The 24,755-nt window shown below is 37.5% G+C and overlaps 2 protein-coding genes across 2 annotated transcripts; both read right to left on the reverse strand.

The window, feature by feature from the left end:
• Positions 1–3,192: 3,192 nt before the first annotated feature.
• Positions 3,193–17,531, reverse strand: LOC117328885. Its single transcript, XM_033886480.1, has 15 exons — positions 17,389–17,531; positions 16,208–16,341; positions 15,578–15,729; positions 14,107–14,304; positions 12,405–12,542; positions 12,055–12,149; positions 11,743–11,957; positions 10,709–10,828; positions 8,979–9,167; positions 8,399–8,550; positions 6,946–7,065; positions 6,193–6,369; positions 5,419–5,586; positions 4,683–4,759; positions 3,193–4,317 (listed from the first exon to the last, which is right to left on the reverse strand). The coding sequence occupies exons 2-15, from the start codon at positions 16,265–16,267 to the stop codon at positions 4,058–4,060; spliced, it is 2,121 nt and encodes a 706-aa protein (XP_033742371.1). The 5' UTR covers positions 16,268–16,341; positions 17,389–17,531; the 3' UTR covers positions 3,193–4,057.
• Positions 17,532–19,428: 1,897 nt separating this feature from the next.
• Positions 19,429–20,644, reverse strand: LOC117328886. Its single transcript, XM_033886481.1, has 2 exons — positions 20,476–20,644; positions 19,429–19,877 (listed from the first exon to the last, which is right to left on the reverse strand). Exons 1-2 carry the CDS (start codon positions 20,621–20,623, stop codon positions 19,711–19,713), a joined length of 315 nt encoding a protein of 104 aa, XP_033742372.1. The 5' UTR covers positions 20,624–20,644; the 3' UTR covers positions 19,429–19,710.
• Positions 20,645–24,755: the final 4,111 nt, after the last annotated feature.

The following is a 24,755-nucleotide window of genomic DNA, read 5'->3' on the forward strand; positions in this document are numbered from 1 at the left end:
ACAGTGGTTCTTCATTAGACAGATGTACGTATGTGACATTTCGATTGGACGACAGTGTTCCTTTATCAGACAGATGTACGTATGTGACATTTCGATTGGACGACAGTGGTTCTTCATTAGACAGATGTACGTATGTGACATTTCGATTGGACGACAGTGTTCCTTTATCAGACAGATGTACGTATGTGACATTTCGATTGGACGACAGTGGTTCTTTATCAGACAGATGTACGTATGTGACATTTCGATTGGACGACAGTGGTTCTTTATCAGACAGATGTACGTATGTGACATTTCGATTGGACGACAGTGGTTCTTTATCAGACAGATGTACGTATGTGACATTTCATTGGACGACAGTGGTTTTATTAGACAGATGCACGTATGTGACATTTCGATTGGACGACAGTGGTTCTTTATCAGACAGATGTACGTATGTGACATTTCGATTGGACGACAGTGGTTCTTTATCAGACAGATGTACGTATGTGACATTTCGATTGGACGACAGTGGCTCTTTCTCAGACAGATGTACGTATGTGATATTTCGATTCATAAAGTGGTTCTTTATTAGACAGATGTACGTATGTGACATTTCGATTGGACGACAGTGGTTCTTTATTAGACAGATGTACGTATGTGACATTTCGATTGGACGACAGTGGTTCTTTATCAGACAGATGTACGTATGTTACATTTCGATTGGACGACAGTGGTTCTTTATCAGACAGATGTACGTATGTGACATTTCGATTGGACGACAGTGGTTCTTTATCAGACAGATGTACGTATGTGACATTTCGATTGGACGACAGTGTTTCTTTGTCAGACAGATATACGTATGTGACATTTCGATTGGACGACAGTGGTTCTTTATCAGACAGATGTACGTATGTGACATTTCGATTGGACGACAGCGTTTCTTTATCAGACAGATGTACGTATGTGACATTTCGATTGGACGACAGTGGTTCTTTATCAGACAGATGTACGTATGTGACATTTCGATTGGACGACAGTGGTTCTTTATCAGACAGATGTACGTTTCTTTTTGAGTGAATGTCTTTCTGACATGAGACAGACACAGCGTTTAGCCCCGAGGTAATATGACAATATTTCTTGATTGAGTGTTGCGCTAAGTCGTTTAACGACTGGTGTTTCCTTTGACACATATATTGCTAAAAGAAACATCTATCAAGGTCCGTACCGCACATTGTTTTGTTTTCACTGTCATAATCGTAAAAGTCGTAATAAAGGAGACAACGGCGATTGTTTTCCATCAACTTATTATCATATCGTACCGATAACTAGCTATATATATACAGTGAGGACCCCGCAATGTGTCTGTCTCTACACCCGAATTGACCAGAAGTTTCTAAACCCATAATGTGCATCAGCAATTTCAGAAAGTTTGGACTTCTGTATTGGGCCTTAGATAATGATTTTTGACAGTATATTTTGGGTTGTATTCTAAGTGACCTTGACCTTAAGCTTTTTTTAAACCCCTGTTGCACATCTCCACATCAGTGTAACACCAGATTTAAGTTTCAGTGAAAAACAGCAAGAACATCATTTAAGACGAGGGTCTGGATGGCGGTCAGACTGACAGATTACTGGCAAACCTGAAGTACATACATGTATATATACTCTGCCATATCAAATACATTTTGACAGTAGAATACGGAGCCAATACTCGTGAACACTTGATTTATATCTAAAAGTGTGACCTTGACCTTTAAACTTCAAAGCTGTTAAGCAATTGCAAGCAAGCACTTGTATGAAGTATTGTATGAAGTATCAGTTTGACTGGCAAAAGCAAACTCAAATAATTGCATGGAAACTGATTTTCTGTATTTAGCAAAAGTGACCCTGAACTTTGACACAGAAAAGCAATCCCATGCAAGCACTTTCAATAGGAAAGCACTGTATGAAGATTGAGCTCAATATCAGCCCAAGGAAACTCGAACTATAGTGCAGACTGACAAACAGACAAACAAATGGACAGACAGATGGACACAGTTATTGCTATTGGGCAGGTCGATTTTCAACATATTTCTCTGTGATATTCAAGGTAAAAAACATTTCACACATTTTTTGTTTACAAATTATAATTTATATATAGTTATATTAAAACGGACAATATTTTGTGTGTGCAACTATTGTACAACCTACATGTATGCTGCTATATGAGTTTAAAACTAAATGTTAGTATGCACGCAACCAGTAGTTCTCAAGAAATGTTCCTAAGACTTGTATTAAACTTATAGGAATATAATTAATTTTTCTTTGTTTTCATGGTAAATACTCAAATGTGATTGGTCGAAAAATTCTTTTCATTCTTCTATGAAAGAAATTCCGAGAATGGCGCGAAAAATGTGACGCCACAATACGACAATTGACGTAACCTATTGATTTGAGAAAAAGAATCCCATTTAAAACCAGTAAAATTGTACATAAAACATGTTTTAAATTAGAAAATCATTTTCAAAAATTAATTATAAGCGTTGATGTCAATTTTTTTTTAGTTTCATCGGGGTATGAAACAAATTTTGTTTGCAAACTTCTGTAAGAATCCGCTACGAAGACGCTAGTAAAGCAGTAGCCATTTAATATGGACTTTTTCTGTTAGATTTACAAATAGTTTTAAGTTCCACGCATGAAAATATTTTATCAGCTGATCGGGCTATTTTGTTTTAATGAATTATTATTACCTCCTTAGAAATATGACATAGCAACACTGAGAGACTGATGTATGTCCATTGGAGAACATTGAGCTTCACCAAATTTTGTTTTGTCGGTACTTACCAGAAAGTCCATTCAGATCAAAATCAATCATCATAAACATATAGTGACTGTACAACAGTTTGCCATGTTGTATGTTAAAGACGATGATAAGATGCCTCCGGTAGGTATAATGTAATGTATGGGGTAGAACCTTTGGATTTTGATAATGACTCAATTGTTCAGAGTTCATATCCGCACTGATGAATTCTGTCTCAAAATATTAATTACACAGTCTAAAAAGATCTCTTTGTGATATTTTTATATCTTGATACGATGTAGAAGATACAAAATGATTTTTTTTTTAAAATCCAATGTTGTAACTCTGTTGTATGCACCTGGACAACAAGATATTGGAAATGATAACCAGAAAAGTATAATTATAGGAGACGATATTGCAAGACAAGAAAGAAGTGCTAATAAACAATTTAATAACATCATAAATAAATCACAGATTATTGAATTAATAGACATTACAAAAATAGAGAACAATTAACAAAACATTTCTTGTTCATAAGTTACTGAACCATGACAATACAATACCACGATGCAATTTATATATATAAACAACACCAAAGCACAAGTGTAAGGGTCCTGTATCACAGTCGGTCATTTGTGGTATTCACATACATTAAACATTGATTGTCCATTGTGTGGAAGGATGGAGCAATGTAACAGATACTAGTGGGTCATTGTGTGGAAGGATGGAGTAATGTAACAGATACTAGTAGGTCATTGTGTGGAAGGATGGAGTAATGTAACAGATACTAGGAGGTCATTGTGTGGAAGGATGGAGTAATGTAACAGATACTAGTGGGTCCATTGTGTGGAAGGATGGAGTAATGTAACAGATACTAGTAGGTCATTGTGTGGAAGGATGGAGTAATGTAACAGATACTAGGAGGTCATTGTGTGGAAGGATGGAGTAATGTAACAGATACTAGTGCGTCATTGTATGGAAGGATGGAGTAATGTAACAGATACTAGTAGGTCATTGTGTGGAAGGATGGAGTAATGTAACAGATACTAGTGGGTCATTGTATGGAAGGATGGAGTAATGTAACAGATACTAGTAGGTCATTGTGTGGAAGGATGGAGTAATGTAACAGATACTAGTAGGTCATTGTGTGGAAGGATGGACTTCACAACTGTCAGTAACAGGTAGTAGATCCTATTATCCAATTGGATGTTGGTTGGCCTTTCCTCTTTCCACCACATTGTTAATGAATTATCAAGGTTAGATTACTCGACTGCCTTTTTTCTTTGTGACCAAGTGTCATCTGGTGGGAAGTTTGACACCAATGATTCCATCGTATCCATCCCTCATGTACACATACCAGCCCGGGAGACCATACTCAGGGTTCTCTTTTTGTGTTTCTGTGTCGCCAGGCAGGTACAGGGGGCAGAATGACCGTGGTCCTGTACCAACACAGGGTAGAATCCCAAGGAGTTCCGAGTCCTTACTGAAGTAGGATACATGCTCCTTGTACTCCTTGGCCAGTTTATTCTGCTGTGTCCATGACAACAAGTATCCATCTATATTAAAAGTACATAAAATGTGATAAATGAATGACTAATCTCCTTTGATAATACAAGTATCACTCATTGAATTCAGACAACTTCATCAGGAGCCCATTTATTCAGAGAAAAGGTAATCATTTCAGACAAGATTTGAATTTGAAAAGATCTCTCAGTTGTATTAAAGACAATATAAGGGAAGAAAAATGTTACACTGGACAAAAAAAAATTCACTTTACAACCCAGAAACGAATAAGTTTTGTTACAAAGGAAAAACTTTCAAGAAACTGATTTAAGAGTAAGGATGATTTGTGATCCCTGAGGCTCTCATGTAATTAACACAACAAAGTTGTGTACAGTGACCAGCATTGATGAATACTTACTCTTCTCTCCTACAAAACAGTGTTCCACTGGAAAGCCTGAGATTGGCAGTACCTGTGTTACGACAACCTCTGGTGAGCTGGACAGAGGAAAGGTAAATTATATACAGGCCATCACATGACAAATATACAACTTTACACATATACGCAAAATGAATTGGAATATTTAAGTTAAAACAATACCAAAAACAATACAGGTTGTAGCAGATATAGTATTCCTATTTGTTTAGTTTTGCAAAAAGAAATATAAACAATATGTAATTTTAATCATTTTTCTCTAAATAAAGTGTCTGTACTAACCTAGCTTCTTTTCAATTATTACTGGAAGTAAAATGACAAAGTTCAAAGTAAAACTGTCCGTAATCAATAACAAAACAACAGCACTGTGACTAATTCCTTCCTGACATTGATCAGAATTAGTGAAAAGAAAAATAAACAATGCAATCTGTCCATTTTCTACCACCTCTGGTCAAACTACACAGGATGTCATAAACTGAACAAAGGGCCATTACTCTGTACGGAAAGGCCTGTCACCTGATTTCAGGTATGGCACCTCTTGTGATACCAAATAAAATATTTGACAATTGTAGGTGACATAATACATTTGTATATAAGATATTCTCTGTACAATAATATGGAGAGAATCCAAACCTATCACCCCTCTAGAAGGAACAGTTTACTTCAATATATAGTTTATATCCTACAGGTACCCAAATATTGAATAGGACATCCTAATTACCTAGAACCATCCTCTTGAATCTGTAAGGTCACTAGATTCATATCCATTCCAAGGATGGCCTCTCGGTAGCAGTGGTCAAGTCCTGTCCTGGAATGGTTAGAAAGAACCTTGACCACTGTAAACTTTGCCTTGATTTCCAGGCCATTGTCAGTGATCTGTATTCCTTTCCTGTGATACACATAAGATATATATTATTAAATCAAATATGTTCATTCATGATGTAATTGTTTTTGTATATGCATCTGTCAAAAATCCATGAAATGATCATTTAGGAACTTTCTGAGAAATAGCAACAGCCATCTCAAACTGTCAAAATTCAAAATGGCTGCCTGGCAACCCTCTTGTTTTCCAATCTTCTCAATATAAATCATGCACAACTTGGGACCAAGGGGAACATACATGTAAAATTTGAGAAATACCCATCAATAACACTGTGAAATAGCAATAACAAACTGCAAATGTCAAATTTTGAGTTCAAAATGGCCACTTGTTCGCTATCTTGTTTGCTGCTCAGTCTCAAAATAGAACATGTACAGCTAGGAACCTAGGATAGATATGAAATCTGAGATAGACCCATAGAGAACTTTCTGAGAAATAATGGTGGATTAGGACAGATGCAAGAATGAGAACAATTCAATAGCCCACCATCTGAAGATGGTGCTACTTATAACAAAGTCAACTCACACATCACAGCCAGATGGTGTACCACTTATAACAAAGTCAACTCACATATCACAGCCAGATGGTGTGTTACTTATAACAAAGTCAACTCACATATCACAGCCAGATCTGATGACCACAGTCTCCAGAGATGGTACATTCACAAATCTGAAGTACCCTGTTTCTTTCAACATCACCATGACAACCGAGCAATCCAGAGGGGTAATCGTTTGGACATCGGGAAGTGTGTCACCAGCCTCCTTGATGCTTCTATCATGCCAACACCACAACCTGGATTAGTAACAAAAATGGCTGGTGTGACCTTTAGCTTATCATCTTTGATTTTCTGCCTCAAAAATCAAATCTTCAATGCTCTATAATCAATGATCTAGAGTTTTAAATGGGTTTCCATGGAGAGCAGTGATAGGTTTTACTAAACTTGAGGCAGTTATAGTGACACAAATATATATCACTCACATGTTATTTAATGGCACAGGAAAATATATATAGATCAGAAAAGGTTTTTTGGTTCACAGTTGAACCAATACCTCTACTCCTACTGGGGTAAAAATCAACATTACCATTATAACTCTTGGTATTGTAGTTCTTTGAAGCTTTGAAATATATTTTTTTCTTTTATTTAATATGAACATTGGACAAGGTCAGTTAAAAATCATTTAAGATTCCAACACACTAAATACCAATGTAATAGACCTGAACAAAACTTGTAACCCTTCATCCCTGTACACTGCCCGCCAAGACATAAGTGTTTAAATTTTGGTAATTTTGTTCACCTCGGAGTACAGAAACATGACTGATAATTTGTCTGATCCACTTAAAGGTTTACATGTGAGTGTATTAACATACCTCTTCTGGTTTGTTACCCTCAACAGACTAGAACCTATTATGTAAGGGAGGTTGTCCTCTTTATTACAGTTAATCTTCTGTATAAGCCTGCCTCTCTCTCCATATACCATCAGACAGGTCCTGTAACAGAAAACATCATTAATGTCAGTAGAAATCATTAAAATACCACTTAAAATATAGTAAATCTTCAGCCATTAAATTCCTTGCAATCATAAAAGCATTTAAAAGTGTCTAATGTCCATTAATATGTTGATTATTTAAATGCACGTGGAATTACTCTTTCACAAAACAACACTACAAACTTTGATCTACCAGACTTGTAAACCACCCTTGTTTTCGCTATGTTGTGGTATATGTGATAAGCTTGACAACTGATGGGGGCCAAGAATGTAGGTGTCGCTCAGAATCTTCTCCTCAGTCACCCAGAGGTGGTGACTATAACAAAGGTAGGTATTACTATTGTTGTCTTGGTAACTTTAAATATCTACTTGTTGTGGCGTACCTGGAAAATGAAACACTGTTAGTGGGTCCAACCCACACATCCTTGCAGATTAGGACACCCACACATCCTTGCAGATTATAACACCCACACATCCTTGCAGATTAGGACACCCACACATCCTTGCAGATTAGGACACCCACACATCCTTGCAGATTATAACACCCACACATCCTTGCAGATTAGGACACCCACACATCCTTGCAGATTATAACACCCACACATCCTTGCAGATTAGGACACCCACACATCCTTGCAGATTAGGACACCCACACATCCTTGCAGATTAGGACACCCACACATCCTTGCAGATTAGGACACCCACACATCCTTGCAGATTAGGACACCCACACATCCTTGCAGATTAGGACACCCACACATCCTTGCAGATTAGGACACCCACACATCCTTGCAGATTATAATGTCCACACATCCCTGCAGATTAGGACACCCACACATCCTTGCAGATTAGGACACCCACACATCCTTGCAGATTATAATGTCCACACATCCTTGCAGATTATAACACCCACACATCCTTGCAGATTAGGACACCCACACAATCCCTGCAGATTAGGACACCCACACATCCTTGCAGATTAGGACACCCACACATCCTTGCAGATTAGGACACCCACACATCCTTGCAGATTAAGACACCCACACAATCCCTGCAGATTAGGACACCCACACATCCTTGCAGATTAGGACACCCACACATCCTTGCAGATTAGGACACCCACACATCCTTGCAGATTAGGACACCCACACATCCTTGCAGATTAGGACACCCACACATCCTTGCAGATTAGGACACCCACACATCCTTGCAGATTATAATGTCCACACAAACCTTGCAGATTAGGACAATTCTCAGGATTCTACCCTACCTGACAATCGATCTAGGTAACCTGGTATTTACCTTGTTTACAGTGGTAAGACATAGGTACTTACCTGTCAGACATTGGGTAGTAAAATATTCTGCCTCCCACCACCTTGTGGTCATGGTCTCTACAGTTTGGAATTTCTCCAAAATGTTTCAGTAAATGTGGCTCAAACTTGATAGTTGGGTGTAGGAAGCCCCGTCTGCTGCTACAGTCAACAAACTGGAATGTAGAAACAAGAACTGCACGTCACAGACATTAACAGAGATCTGTGAATTTTGAACTAATTTTATTAGAGGGATAGAAATGACACCCCCGTATAATCTTGACTCGGTGAAGGTTGTAAAGGTAATAATGGTATGTTCAGGTTGGCATGTAGGTCCACACATATACTATAACCAATTCTCAGGCCCCAATCACTAATACCACCACATAAAACTGTAAGCTGGATAACTACATAATGTTTTTGAAACATTTTTACTCCTGCCTCGATTGATTATCAAAATCTTCAGCTTCAGGAGTTTAAATTCCTCCCGTAAGTCATTGAAAAATGAAATTTATTAGCTAAAATTTGTTGAAATACTTTTCTATGTCTTTGATATTCATTGGGTAATACAGATATCTGATATTCATTTGTTGGTTTTACTTACAACAGATATACACTCGTTGTTGAACTGAAAAGTGAATGCCAGTGTCTCCCCATAGGAGACGTAGTCATTGTCCCACAACAAACTGGCACTCTTGTTAGTGTTCATGTCCAAAAGCTGCTTGCTATTCCATTGACTCTTAGGACACTTTTCTCTCTCAGTATTATAGGCAGACACAGCAGCTACTATGTCCTGTCAACAGATCAGGACTACAACTTACATCAAAAGTCAAGAGAAGACAACGGTGTCAAATATCAACATCAAAACCAAGCGGAGACAACATAATCAATCAAATGTCTGCATATATGTCAAGGGGAGACAATAAAATAAATTATATGTCAAAGCAATAGTTGAAGGACAGGCAAAATCCTCAATCAAATATCAGTATATAAACCGAAGAGAGAAAATATGTCCTGAATAAAATATCAATATATAAACCAAGGGGAAACAACATCCTCAATCAAATATCAATATATAAACCAAGGGGAGACAACATCCTCAATCAAATATCAATATGTAAACCAAGGGGAGACAACATCCTCAATCAAATATCAATATATAAACAAAGGGGAGACAACATCCTCAATCAAATATCAATATATAAACCAAGGGGAGACAACATCCTCAATCAAGTATCAATATATAAACCAAGGGGAGACAACATCCTCAATCAAGTATCAATATATAAACCAAGGGGAGACAACATCCTCAATCAAATATCAATATATAAACAAAGGGGAGACAACATCCTCAATCAAATATCAATATATAAACCAAGGGGAGACAACATCCTCAATCAAGTATCAATATATAAACCAAGGGGAGACAACATCCTCAATCAAGTATCAATATATAAACCAAGGGGAGACAACATCCTCAATCAAATATCAATATATAAACCAAGGGGAGACAACATCCTTAATCAATATCAATATATAAACCAAGGGGAGACAACATCCTCAATCAAGTACCAATATATAAACCAAGGAGAGACAACATCCTCAATCAAGTATCAATATATAAACCAAGGGGAGACAACATCCTCAATCAAGTATCAATATATAAACCAAGGGGAGACAACATCCTCAATCAAATATCAGTATATAAACCAAGGAGAAACAACATCCTCAATCAAATATCAATATATAAACCAAGGAGAGACAACATCCTCAATCAAATATCAATATATAAACCAAGGGGAGACAACATCCTCAATCAAGTATCAATATATAAACCAAGGAGAGACAACATCCTCAATCAAATATCAATATATAAACCAAGGGGAGACAACATCCTCAATCAAGTACCAATATATAAACCAAGGGGAGACAACATCCTCAATCAAATATCAATATATAAACCAAGGGGAGACAACATCCTCAATCAAATATCAATATGTAAACCAAGGGGAGACACCATCCTCAATCAAATATCAACACAAATGTAAAGAGAGACAACATCCTCATTCAAATGTAAACATAAAAGTCAAGGAGAGAAACATGAGATTTCATTTCACATCAGTTAGTGAGCTTACAAAAATCAAAATATTGCCTTGATATTAGGAGACTACATCTCAATAAGGCCAAGGGGAGGACTGAAGGTTAGTCAAAATGAAATAAACTAAAATTATCATATGTTCTCATTGCCAGTAGAATTTTTCATCATTTAATTTTGGATGTAATGTTTCTGTACAGAAATTTCATTTGAATTTTTGATGTTGTTGTTATACTTACATCATAATTGATTAAAGATTTTGTGTCGTAATGGTGTTTCAACAGTCTAAAACAATCTTTCTGCCATTTCTCAGAGTTCTTCCTTAAAATAGGTTCATTCCGAATTCTCTTTTTCACTTTCTGTCAATAATACAATAAATCAATTCTTTAGTACAATAAAATTCATACACCACAAACCTGTAGTTTTTATTGGCATACAAAGCATATCCCATCCAGATAACATAACAAATTTTCTATTTATAGTAAGTGACCTTGACCTTTGACCTTCAAACCTGAAAAGCAATCCCAAGCAAAAAGTTTTGATAAGGAAACACTATACAAAGTTTGAGTTTGATTGGCCTAAGGGAACTCAAGTTATTGCATGGAAACCAATTTTCCATTAATAGAAACAGTGACCTTGACCTTTGACCTTTGAACATGAAAGCAATCTCAAGCAAGCACTTTTGTAAGGAAGCACTGTATGAAGTTTGAGGTTGATTGGCCCAAGAGAACTCAAAGCTATCGCACAGAAACCACTGTGCGGACGACGCCGACGCTGCCACCGCTGCCAATGCCGACATAGTGATACCTATATGTCACCTTTTTCAGGCGACACAAAAAGGGAGAAAATTCAGTACAGTCAAGGGGAGGCAACACTGTTCACTGCTCATGGCCATCAAAAATATTGATAAAAAATAAAATGTCCGATTGATTCATGTACATGAAAGAGATACATTTATGTATATGTACATAATTATTCAATTGTTATATTAGCCATAGGAAATCTAGTGCGAGATATCTAAAATTGATTTTAAAAAATGCTTAAAATACATTATTTTGAATCCCACTGGCTACACCTTGTTGTGGCTAATATGCAGAAAATCATTGTATTATATTCCTTATTAATAATAATCTATACACATTCATCACAATATATTCTTTGAAAAGAAAACTAATAGATGACATTCCAAGCAATGACATTCACAAACGAACATCACCTGGTAAAATAAAGAATGATATAACAGTATCAACAATCGACTATATATAACTGTTACCTCAAACAGTATCAGACGAAGGATATTCACAACATTTAGGGTAGCACTTTGACCTTTTCCGTCAGACCAGAAGAGGGTGATACAAGTTTCTCTTTGTATCTCTACATTTGATCGGAATTCACACTGCCGTTTTAAAGGAGAAGGAACCAACATAAGGACTGTGGTCCCGTCAGCATGATGGAACACCTTCAGAGGACATGGTATACAGCCATTATCTGGTAAACAGAAAATAAACATTCAGATCCCTGCAACCTTAAAAAGTGGCCAAGATCAAATTTACACACATAACAGTCAGTCTTGATGCTGACTTACCACTGTGAGAGTAGAAATCCCCTTCATTGTCATAGAACTTGTCCAATGAAGTCCAAGTCTCGGTCCTACCTGGGGTCTGAGGGAAACACAGTCTTCTGTAAATAAATATACAGTTCTAAAGATTTTTCTTTACAAATGATTTGGAGTAAAAATAAAAAATATACCTTTCTGAGAAGATGAACAATAAATTTGTCGAGGATTGTAAAAGTCCTGGTTAGCAAAGGACAGGAGAAATGAAACTTCTCACAACAGAGGCTAGTTTTTATAAACAAAAACTGGTTCTACCTGGGAATAAAAGATCACAGCCTTTTTTTGTGTGTTTATTTAAGCATTTGTTGTTAGGACCTTACCCTGTATAGGGATCCAAGTTGATACTTCTCATTGGTGGCAGCATCATTTTTAGGTTTCCTGTTAAATAACCCTGGGAATTCAGTCGAAGGTCAAGATAATCACAGCACAAGTCAGCCTCCGCAAGAGAGAAGTAGAGGCTAAAAATTGAGAATGAAATACTGACTTACCTAAAATTCAAAAGTTTGCTTCTTGAATTGGGTGGCTTAACACTACATAGGTGAGAACTACTAACAGTATACTGATCTCATTCCAAATAGAACAAGAGGCCCAGAGGGCCTGTATCGCTCACCTGGTTTCATGAGATATGAAACAAGAATGATGCTTAAGTATATTTGTCGCTGGTATTGCTATGTCAATATATATCAAAAGCATTTTATATGGGTACATGTACATTGGTTTTATTTTAATACTAAAAATGCCAAAAAGTGCATTAATCCATGAAATGAAATTGACTATTGGCGCGACCCCATAGGGATGCTACCACACAAATGTGAGTGATATCCATTGCTTAGTTTCAGAGAAGATCTTGTTTAGACTAATTGACCCCTTTTGACCCTGCCCTCTGCCCCCTGGGGGGTCAGCTCCTTCCTTCATACAATTTTGAATCCCTACCCCAATAGGATGCTACCAGTCAAACCATTGCTTAGTTTCAGAGAATAAGTTGTTTAAATCAATTTAGCCAAATTGACCCCTTTTGGCCCCGCCCCTCAAGCCCCTGAGAGGTAAGCCCCATCATTTGTACAATTTTGAGTCCCCACCCCATAGTGATGCTACCAGGCAAATATGAGTGATAGCCATTGCTTGGTTTCAGAGAAGAAGTCGTTTACATCAATAGCGCCAAAATGACCCCTTTTGGCCCCGCCCCAGAGGCCCCCAGGGGGTCAGCCCAATCATTTGTACAATTTTGAGTCCCCTTCTCATAGGGATGCTTCTGACCAAATTTGTTCAAATTCCGATCAGCGGTTATGAAGAAGAAGTCAAATAAGTCAATTGTTGACGGACGGACGACGGACGCCACGGTATGGCATAAGCTCACCTTGGTCCTTCGGACCAGGTGAGCTAAAAATTACTTCTTTCAGGAACTTAGAGTGGATTTCAAATATGTCTTTAAAGAATCTAGACCTATACATTACACAGTAAACTATATGTTTATATCATTTTTATCATGACGCCAGACTACAGCAATCTATCAAATATAACACTTTATCATATTTTAAGTTAAAACACACCTAAAATGTTGTGTGACACAAAACAACCAGATCTGGATTAAGTCCCCTGTTTTTATAAGGTGGGATCACAGACTCTGAGGGGCCTGTAGATGGGACTATCATATGACATACAGAGATTTGAATAAATCCTCTATTATTACCTGGAAGGGTCACAGATTCTGAGGGGCTGTAGATGGGACCTCCACAGGACATATAGAGAATGGAGAAAGTCCCCTGTTATTACCTGGAGGGGTCACAGACTCTGAGGGGCTGTAGATGGGACCTCCACAGGACATTTATAGAATGGAGAAAGTCCCCTGTTATTACCTGGAGGGGTCACAGACTCTGAGGGGGTGTAGATGGGACCTCCACAGGATATATAGAGATTTGAGTAAATCCTCTATTATTACCTGGAGGGGTCACAGATTCTGAGGGGCGGTAGATGGGACCTCCACAGGATATATAGAGATTTGAGTAAATCCTCTATTATTACCTGGAGGGGTCACAGATTCTGAGGGGCGGTAGATGGGACCTCCACAGAACATGTAGTGGTTGGGGCAGTCCAGACTTGGTAACCATGTCTACGAGGGTATGCCAGATATTTCGTCTCTGTTGACGTCTGCCTGAAGAACTATGTACATCAGAAATCATCCTCAGGCCTGGGGCATCTTCATCTCTAAATTTAACTCCCCTGTAACACATCATCCATTGCTTCATTTAATATGAAAAGTATTAATTTGATTATCATAAAACATTATTATAAAATCAAAGATATATTCTAAAGCAGACTAACACCTTGTATTAGCTGGTGAATACCCCACCTAAAAGGATAAGGAAGGCCCTAACACATGCCATACAGACCAATACAGTTATCAAGTATAGCGATATAGTTATCAAGTATAGCGATATAGTTACCAAGTGTAGCGATATAGTTATCAAGTATAGCGATATAGTTATCAAGTATAGTGATATAGTTATCAAGTATAGCGATATAGTGATCAAGTATAGGGATATAAGTATAGCGATATAGTGATCAAGTATAGGGATATAAGTATAGCGATATAGTGATCAAGTATAGGGATATAGTTACCAAGTGTAGCGATATAGTTATCAAGTATAGCGATATAGTTATCAAGTATAGTGATATAGTTATCAAGTATAGGGATATAGTTATCAAGTATAGCGATACAGTTATCAAGTATAGTGATATAGTTACCAAGTATAGCGATATAGTTATCAAGTACAGCGATATAGTTATCAAGTATAGGGATATGGTTATCAAGTATAGTGATATAGTTATCAAGTATAGCGATACAGTTACCAAGTACAGCGATATAGTTACCAAGTATAGCGAAATAGTTATCAAGTATAGCGATATAGTTACCAAGTATAGCGATACAGTTACCAAGTATAGCGATATAGTTACCAAGTATAGCGAAATAGTTATCAAGTATAGCGATATAGTTATCAAGTATAGCGATACAGTTACCAAGTATAGCGATATAGTTACCAAGTATAGCGATATAGTTATCAAGTATAGCGATATAGTTATCAAGTATAGTGATATAGTTATCAAGTACAGCGATATAGTTATCAAGTATAGCGATATAGTTATCAAGTATAGTGATATAGTTATCATGCATAGCGATATAGTTATCAAGTATAGCGATATAGTTATCAAGTATAGCGATATAGTTATCAAGTATAGTGATATAGTTATCATGCATAGTGATATAGTTATCAAGTACAGCGATAAAGTTATCATGCATAGCAATATAGTTATCAAGTATAGTGATATAGTTATCAAGTATAGCAATATAGTTATCAAGTATAGCGATAAAGTTATCAAGTATAGCGATATAGTTATCAAGTATAGCGATATAGTTATCAAGTATAGCGATATAGTTATCAAGTATCTGTTAATACAAACAAGCTGCTGTAGCTATATCAGAGGTCTGGTGTACCTTTGTAGGTACTCCCTGTAGGTGGCGTCGGCATCAGATCCCTGGCCAGACAAAGCATGCAGCATGCTGATATAGTACAAGTATTGTGGGCACACATCTAACATCTCCTGTAGTCGCCATTTTACCTCCTCAAAACTGGAAATTTCCTGTGTCTGAAAATGTAATGTAATGTGAAATCAGTTAAAAATACATTAATTTTACCTCTTTAAGACAATTTCTCCATATTGTAAGTATATACATATATATATGGTATGTACCTGGTATATGATGTTATCATAAAGTCCTCCTTGCAATAAATTCATCCTTGTTTCCATGCAAGGCAAACACTGAACATTAAAATGATGTCAGCTGGTTCAAGGTGTAACCCTATCAATAGGTCTAACTGTAAGTTTAGATTTAGCAAAATCATCTGAATCAGTCAGTTTAGAAGACCATACATCATATAATGTATAGTACAAAACATTGAAAAGGGGACCTAAACAATCATTAATATACCCAGTCTGAAAAGTCAGTCTGGCTAAATTGTAGTGTAATGTACCTCCCAGTTCTGACTTAGAGAGTGATGAACCCTCATAACACATACACTATCATTAACGCTATGCTGTTTTACTTTGAAAGTGTTTAAATTACCATTTCCAGGTCTAGAGTGAAAGCACAACATAGAAACAGCTGCCATATTGGCTGCTCCATGGTTGAAATCTTGGGAAGTCACAACAAATTTCCAGTGGTCAGCAGCCTTCCTCTGATTGTCGGGGGTCATCATACTGTAATTTACAATATCCTCATCAGGTCAATCATAGGTGAAACAATATAGCTAGTCAGGCCGATCAATGGGTAAACAATACCCTGGTCAGCTGATCAGAGACAAAACAATATCCTGTCAGGCCGATCAATGGGAAACAATACCCTGGTCACATGATCAGAGACAAAACAATACCCTGGTCACATGATCAGAGACAAAATAATATCCTGTCAGACCAATCAATGGGAAACAATACCCTGGTCACATGATCAGAGACAAAATAATATCCTGTCAGACCGATCAATGGGAAACAATACCCTGGTCAGCTGATCAGAGACAAAACAATATCCTGTCAGGCCGATCAATGGGAAACAATACCCTGGTCACATGATCAGAGACAAAACAATACCCTGGTCACATGATCAGAGACAAAACAATATCCTGGTCAGGCCGACCAATGGGAAACAATACCCTGGTCAGCTGATCAGAGACAAAACAATATCCTGTCAGGCCGATCAATGGGTAAACAATACCCTGGTCCGGCTGATCAGAGACAAAACAATATCCTGTCAGACCGTTCAGTGGAGAAACAATATCCTGGTCAGCTGATCAGAGGCTAACAATATCCAAGTCAGGCTGAATCCAATCTAGTTTATGTGTATTTTGTCTATTATATTTTATATACATTGGACATGCAAGTTTATTATATCAAGTCTTTTTGCTGCTGAATTACACAAGATTGTAAATGTAGTAGGAAAATAAGCTAATAAGTCTGTTGAGTTTATTGCCTGGTAAACGTACAGAGTCATTTTGAAGTGGGGTCTTTTTGTAGTAGCTAGTGGATACCTCACTGAACATCTTACATCAGGTATGTAACATGTTATCCAGAATAATTGGGGTTAAGTGTCTTGTCGAAAGAAACACAAATTGTGCAGGGTAGGGATACAACCTCACAACGCTGATCTTCATTGGAGGTTGTAATGAAGCTGTATATAATTAACCGAGTACTGTGTGGGAAGGTATGACCTGGCAGACATACAGACTGACAAAAGACAATAGGTAATCTTACCCCTGGTCATAAACACTCGCTAACAACATCATCATCTGTCCTGTTACTTCCTCCGAGTCTTTCATTGCCTTCCCTTTCTCAAGGGCAATGTCTGAGGCCATTCTGTAAAACTGACAGGCACTCTCTGGTTCCCCTAACTGGGCATGCATCCGTGCTATTTCCACCATACACATTGCACGATATCTGCCTGAAGAGGATGCACAATAAAACAGAGGAAATAAGGTGATACAATTTGTAGTAGATGGTACCAAGAACAGGCTAATGAGAGTTCTGTAGAGAATGTGTATAGACATACAAAGTAAGGAACCATAATATGTTCAGGTCAGGACACGAACCAATCTAATTGAAATTAGACTTGTTATTTCCATTCCTCTACGATACTCTACAATAGACTGTATCATAGAGGAGCGAAAATTACAAGTCTAATTTTAATTAGATTTGACATGAACTTTCAAAATTCAAGAAAACAAACATCAACCAGCTGTCTTCAATGTAATATGATCAAATGTCTGGACCTTCAAAATTACAGGTGAAAGAAGGATCACAAACTAAAACGCATCATTATAAAGGTATATAACAAGATCATGATGAATGAACATTTTGATCAATTTAACCTGCGTAACTTCAGTTTATTTATAATTCTGATAAAACAAATTGAAATATCAGTGATTCCAGTGTTTTTCATGTCTATTTGTGTAGTAATGATCATATCCAATATTAGAATGGCCAGATGAGGTCACTTTAGCAACACTGACAACCATTCTCTCCCAGTGTACTGGCCATCTGGTTACAGTTTATACTTACTGTGTGTCTCTCCCAGTGTACCGGCCATCTGGTTACAGTTTATACTTACTGTGTGTCTCTCTCTCAGTGTACCGGCCATCTGGTTACAGTTTATACTTACTGTGTGTATCTCCCAGTGTACCGGCCATCTGGTTACAGTTTATACTTACTGCGTGTCTCTCCCAGTGTACCGGCCATCTGGTTACAGTTTATACTTACTGTGTGTCTCTCCCAGTGTACCGGCCATCTGGTTACAGTTTATACTTACTGTGTGTCTCTCTCAGTGTACCGGCCATCTGGTTACAGTTAATACTTAATGCGTGTCTCTCCCAGTGTACCGGCCATCTGGTTACAGTTTATACTTACTGCGTGTCTCTCCCAGTGTACCGGCCATCTGGTTACAGTTTATACTTACTGTGTGTCTCTCCCAGTGTACCGGCCATCTGGTTACAGTTTATACTTACTGCGTGTCTCTCCCAGTGTACCGGCCATCTGGTTACAGTTTATACTTACTGCGTGTCTCTCCCAGTGTACCGGCCATCTGGTTACAGTTTATACTTACTGCGTGTCTCTCCCAGTGTACCGGCCATCTGGTTACAGTTTATACTTACTGCGTGTCTCTCCCAGTGTACCGGCCATCTGGTTACAGTTTATACTTACTGTGTGTATCTCCCAGTGTACCGGCCATCTGGTTACAGTTTATACTTACTGCGTGTCTCTCCCAGTGTACAGGCCATCTGGTTACAGTTTATACTTACTGTGTGTATCTCCCAGTGTACCGGCCATCTGGTTACAGTTTATACTTACTGCGTGTCTCTCCCAGTGTACTGGCCATCTGGTTACAGTTTATACTTACTGCGTGTCTCTCCCAGTGTACCGGCCATCTGGTTACAGTTTATACTTACTGCGTGTCTCTCCCAGTGTACCGGCCATCTGGTTACAGTTTATACTTACTGCGTGTCTCTCCCAGTGTACCGGCCATCTGGTTACAGTTTATACTTACTGCGTGTCTCTCCCAGTGTACCGGCCATCTGGTTACAGTTTATACTTACTGTGTGTCTCTCCCAGTGTACCGGCCATCTGGTTACAGTTTATACTTACTGCGTGTCTCTCCCAGTGTACCGGCCATCTGGTTACAGTTTATACTTACTGTGTGTCTCTCCCAGTGTACCGGCCATCTGGTTACAGTTTATACTTACTGCGTGTCTCTCCCAGTGTACCGGCCATCACGTTACAGTTTATACTTACTGCGTGTCTCTCCATCTATCAGTTTCATGAAGAGTGTTGATGCAAGCTGGAGGTCTCCTCGAGCCCAGAATACATATGGCAAAACCTTGTCATAAAATAGGTCTACCACATCAGCAAATCTGTTGAAACAGTAAGTAAGTTATCCTAATTACAATATGCTGAACAGCATTATTTTAACAAGAGATCCAGATCCTTTGGCCTGTATATTGTGTAAATAGTCCCAATAGCATAATTACTCCAGCCTTCCTTGTTCATGACATTACAATGTTTTAATGAAATGTAATTCAATTATTAACTTGCTTTTGGACCTAACCTCATTTTAAGAGCCCTTTTTACTCTGATCATTGCCATTTCGATAGCAGACAGGATTTGTGTGGACTCCGATTCATACTGCTTCCTGATCATCACAGTCTCCGACAAGAATGCTGGCATCATTAGATCTACCAAAGTGGCAAGACCTGTGAAGACAAACAACATAAAAGGAGAAGAAATTATCAGTTGTTTAGCATACGGTCTACTTTTCTTGGTTAAAACTCTCAAAATTTAAGATGATAGCCTTCTGGTCAGTCAATTTGTTTCTCGAATCGTGTAGTCATAAAAAAATTATTATGCACATCAAGGGACCAAGGGAACCCACATATGAAATTTGAGAGAGTTGATTAAGGAAGGACAGACAGCTGCCTACAGATAACGGGCAATTTGATAGCCCAGATCTGATGGTCGAGGGCCAAAAGGGAGACAACTATTAACTCTAAAAATAAATATGTATTATTCCATTATGACATTCATAACACAAACAAATAATCAATAGAACTCTGACGTTTAAATCTGAATTCTTATATTGTGGTAATTAAAAGGGGGTAATAATTATTTACACTAAATCTTAATTATTGCACCATCTAAGGGGAGATAATTAACTGTTATCTACAAACATGTACGCGGTAACATTGTAATAGGTTACATATATGGGTTATATATCCTTTTTTGCCATATATCTAAACCATGAGTCTGTCCAAACTTTAAAAGAATAATTATTTTAAGTTAATTCATACTTACATCCAAGGAATTTCTGGTGGAACATATATGAATCATTTGTGGGATTAAACCCTTTCGGAGTGACAAATATGGCTGGTAAGATAGATGATGTCTTACTGTAGTAATAATCAGAATGCACAAAGAAAAAGCCAAACTTTGGATAGGCCATGGAGTTCCATATATTCCTAGTAGGTAGGAGACATTTGTAAACAGGAGGATGTGACCGATGTTCTTTTGCAACAAAAAGTGATCCTTTCTTTTCTGCAAATGGCTGCCATTGAGAAAACTGATTTTGTAACAAAGAGACCTGAAATTTTCTTAAACTCAGGTCATTGTTTGAATGCTTCACAATGTTTTTCAGGCCTTTAGGTAGCGGTGTTTGAACTTTCTTTTGGCGTATGGAATTCAAACACAGTTAAAACAGAGAAGGAATAGCCTTTTCTATAAAACTCCTGCTGTGTTCAACCAGTTTCTGTGTTTCCCCGAGATAGTCTGTCTCTACATATATATTACCCTCTAAAACTGATAAAACTTCATTTCCATCTAAAATATTATGTTTGTGTCTTTTACGTTTCTGCTTTTTACTAGGAGCACCTTTCTTTTCATGATGTTGGTGTGAAGTAACGACATTGTTTACCTTGCCACTAACACAAGATTTGTTAGATATATGGGCAATATCAAGGGGAGACAACTGTTGACTGGCCTCCCCATCACTACTGGACAAGGATGAAATCTCCTCTTCTGCTGAGAAATACAGATCATCATCTGAACTTAATGTTAGCTTTAGTTCTGGTATATCTGGATAGCCTGATGACTGAGCACTCTGAACAGACACATCCTCATCAGAAGATGATGACAGAGCTGAGGCCTCATCATCAACAGATTGTTTTTTTGATATTTTCGTCTTCCTTCTCCTAGGCTTTCTCTCTTGTGAATTTGAAAATTCCAGCGACACTGTTCTGGTATACGATGGTCGTGTTTGCCTTTGCTTGATGAGTGATGCAAGACAAGATTCTTCCTCCATCTTGACTTTTGGTAAGTTACTACTTTATCACCGGTAGTATAATAGAGACACCACCCTGGAAAATATAAACCATCAAAACTGAAAGAATGGACATTACCGAAACTACAGGTATGTAGCTGATTTCACAACCAATTATGGCAACACTATAGTTTTGAGAGAAGATGCCAATATCTGCAATGTATAGGTTATTTATCAATAATCATGTTCAGATTACATACTTTATAACCGGTCCCTATATAGGTCCCTAGTTACTTTCCTGAAAACCAGAAGTTGAATGTTTCTGGTTACCCGACAACACAATGCCAATCTCAGATATCTAGCAATTTTTTGACCAAATAATTCAAGCAACAACACATAAGGCTAGTGACAGAAATATTCATTCAGCATTTGGTTGAAGTTGAAAATAAGAAAAACAATATTATAATTATGGGCCTTAACGGTCACCAGAGTTCTGAAGCATACAACAGATGATGTTTTGCTTCTAAACTAAGATTTAACATGTCAGCCTGATCCCTTGAATGTAGATCAAGGGAATGACAGGTTGACCGAAAAATGTCTTGGTCAACCAAGGGAATGACAGGTTGACCTAAAAATGTCTCTGGCAACCAAGGGAATGACAGGTTGACCTAAAAACGTCTCGGTCAACCAAGGGAATGACAGGTTGACCTAAAAACATCTCGGTCAACCAAGGGAATGACAGGTTGACCTAAAAACGTCTTGGTCAACCAAGGGAATGACAGATTGACCTAAAAACATCTCTGTCAACCAAGTGAATGACAGATGGAAATTTTCATATCTTAATTAAACATATGTAATAGTGTAGAAAATTGGTGGAAGAGCTACTGGATTTTCAAAAGTTGTCTTGTCTGATGAAAACTGAAAATGTTTATCAACTATTCAACCATGATCTAATACCAGACACCACAGATTTGCAATGAACCAGTGGAAAAACAAATTTTCATAGAGCATCACTACCTCACCTGGATCTCCTCTCAGATAAACCCTCCTCCCGTCATTAGCATAAGGGAGTGAATGCCCAGGTTGTGCTTTGAAAAAAAACAACATCTGTCCCTCTCCCCATCCCTACTGTCCCCATCACACTCACATTCATACTGTAACTCAGACAAACAACCAGTTCACTATTGAGGAATTGTGCCCAATTCCCTTGTATATAAATCAAACTATCGAGGAATCCCCTACTGTAATTATATTTAGCTCTCACGGTTTACCTATATTGACACATGAACAGTGTTATCAAACATATCTACTTGATATGTCCACACACAGGTAAATGTATCATTCATATTTAAGATACATTGTAATAGAAAGGAGTAATGAAAAAGCCGGCCCTTGCTGGGGCTCAAACAAGCGACCCTTATGAAAATACTAGTGAATTTCGCTCTCAAGGCAATTAAACATCCTTCCACTATGCTAAAGGGAATGCCCTGTAGCCGGAGAAAGTAAGGTGATCTGTACTCGCCACTTTATACAGGTAGATTGAAGCATTGTCAAATTAAAAATTTAAAATAAAAAATAAATAAAAAATAGAGAAAAATAGGTGAAAAAAATTGACTGTTATAATACTTTTAGTTCTTTTAACCACGGCAACAATTTAAAACAGTTTCTCGTTTAATTGACTTTAAAAAAAAAAAGAGAAAAAGATACAACTCTGCGAATGCATTATATTGCCTCAAGCAAAATGTTACCTATGGGGGAATCTCTTACAATTTTGAAGCTTTGAATATAAGATTTTTTTTTTCAAGTATGCTTGGTTACCAAATCTGATTTTAAGAAAACCTTAACCACTTAATAATCAGATTTCTATTGCTTTCCCCGATATTTTCTTCTTCTTCAATTACACATTATATCATTATGCTCCGACTAGATTTCTCGATTATTTTCTCAATTTCAGATTATTTATATACACTAACAGCAATCTAATTAAAATCAGATGTTCACTATCCACTCCGTAAACTCTGTATGATACATATGATTTTAATTAGATTGACACTAACAGGTAACCAAGTTACTTTGTCCAGTTACACGAGAGTAGCGATTTATAAGCGTAAGCTTGTAAGATACATACCAGTATATATAATGTAGCAAGCAAGCCGTGCTTGTGAACATCTTGACCAGTGTCACGTCGTCTGTTCCAGTGCAACTGTTTGTAGGCCTACAGCAGGCCTATATTGCACCACCACGCTTAATCAGCCAAACTAAGAAAGTTAAGAAACACGTGATCTATCGACATTGATTAATATTTATGTACTAAAAGCTAGATAGTATATTCTATGATATATATTTACTCATAAGAAATGGTGTTGCTTCTATCAGCGGTTAAGACGGTAACGATTGTGTCACAGGTGCTGGCTGGTATCAGAGGTGAAAATGAAAGTAGAAGTATCGGTAAAAGGGAGGTAACTGTAACTATTTTTTGACACCTTATAAAGGTATCACACAACTAATTATTTCACTATATTATTATTACCAAGGACCCCATCCCCTCAATCACTCATTTGGAGTTAATATGTTGTGAAATTGATATCAAATTTGGGTTCGAAGATTTTCCTATCAGAAAAATGATGTTATTGGATAGGTTTAATAGCATATATAAGAACACACCAGTACTTGGAAGACAGTGACCCTGATATTTACAGTGGACTGGGGAACACCAACGTGGGAAATTCCCGACTTTTTACAGCTGGAATCCTACGTCTTTCTATTCATACCAGGAGTGTACATTTTTGATTTTTAAAATCTCAAGACCCTACTTTTTGTTCTAGTATATAGAAAGTACCCATTTCACATGTTATTTACTAAGGATAGCTACAAATTACCTAAGAAACACATTTTCTTCAGGGACTTAATGGTTCAGTGAAACACCGGCTGATTGACTGAATAAGTTGTGAGACCTGAAGAGAGTTTTTCATTCCATGTACCCTTTTCAAGGGTCCACATTCCAATCTATATTTGTCCATAGTTTTCCATCGTTTTATCAATTTATAGTTTAACTATGGCACTGACATTGTTTGTGCTGTTATATTAAAGATACAGGCACTGGTGTTTGTGTTTTGACGGGTACTAGTGTTTGTGCTGTGAGGTGGCACAAATTTAAGTGTACATCTTTGTTGTATGTACTGTGAGGTGGTACTGGTGTTTGTGTTGTGAGGTGGTACTAGTGTTTGTGGTGTGAGGTGGTACTAGTGTTTGTGGTGTGAGGTGGTACTAAGTGTTTGTACTGTGAGGTGGTACTAGTGTTTGTGTTGTGAGGTGGTAC

This window comes from Pecten maximus, chromosome 6, assembly GCF_902652985.1.
Source record: "Pecten maximus chromosome 6, xPecMax1.1, whole genome shotgun sequence".
Lineage (NCBI taxonomy): Eukaryota > Metazoa > Mollusca > Bivalvia > Pectinida > Pectinidae > Pecten > Pecten maximus.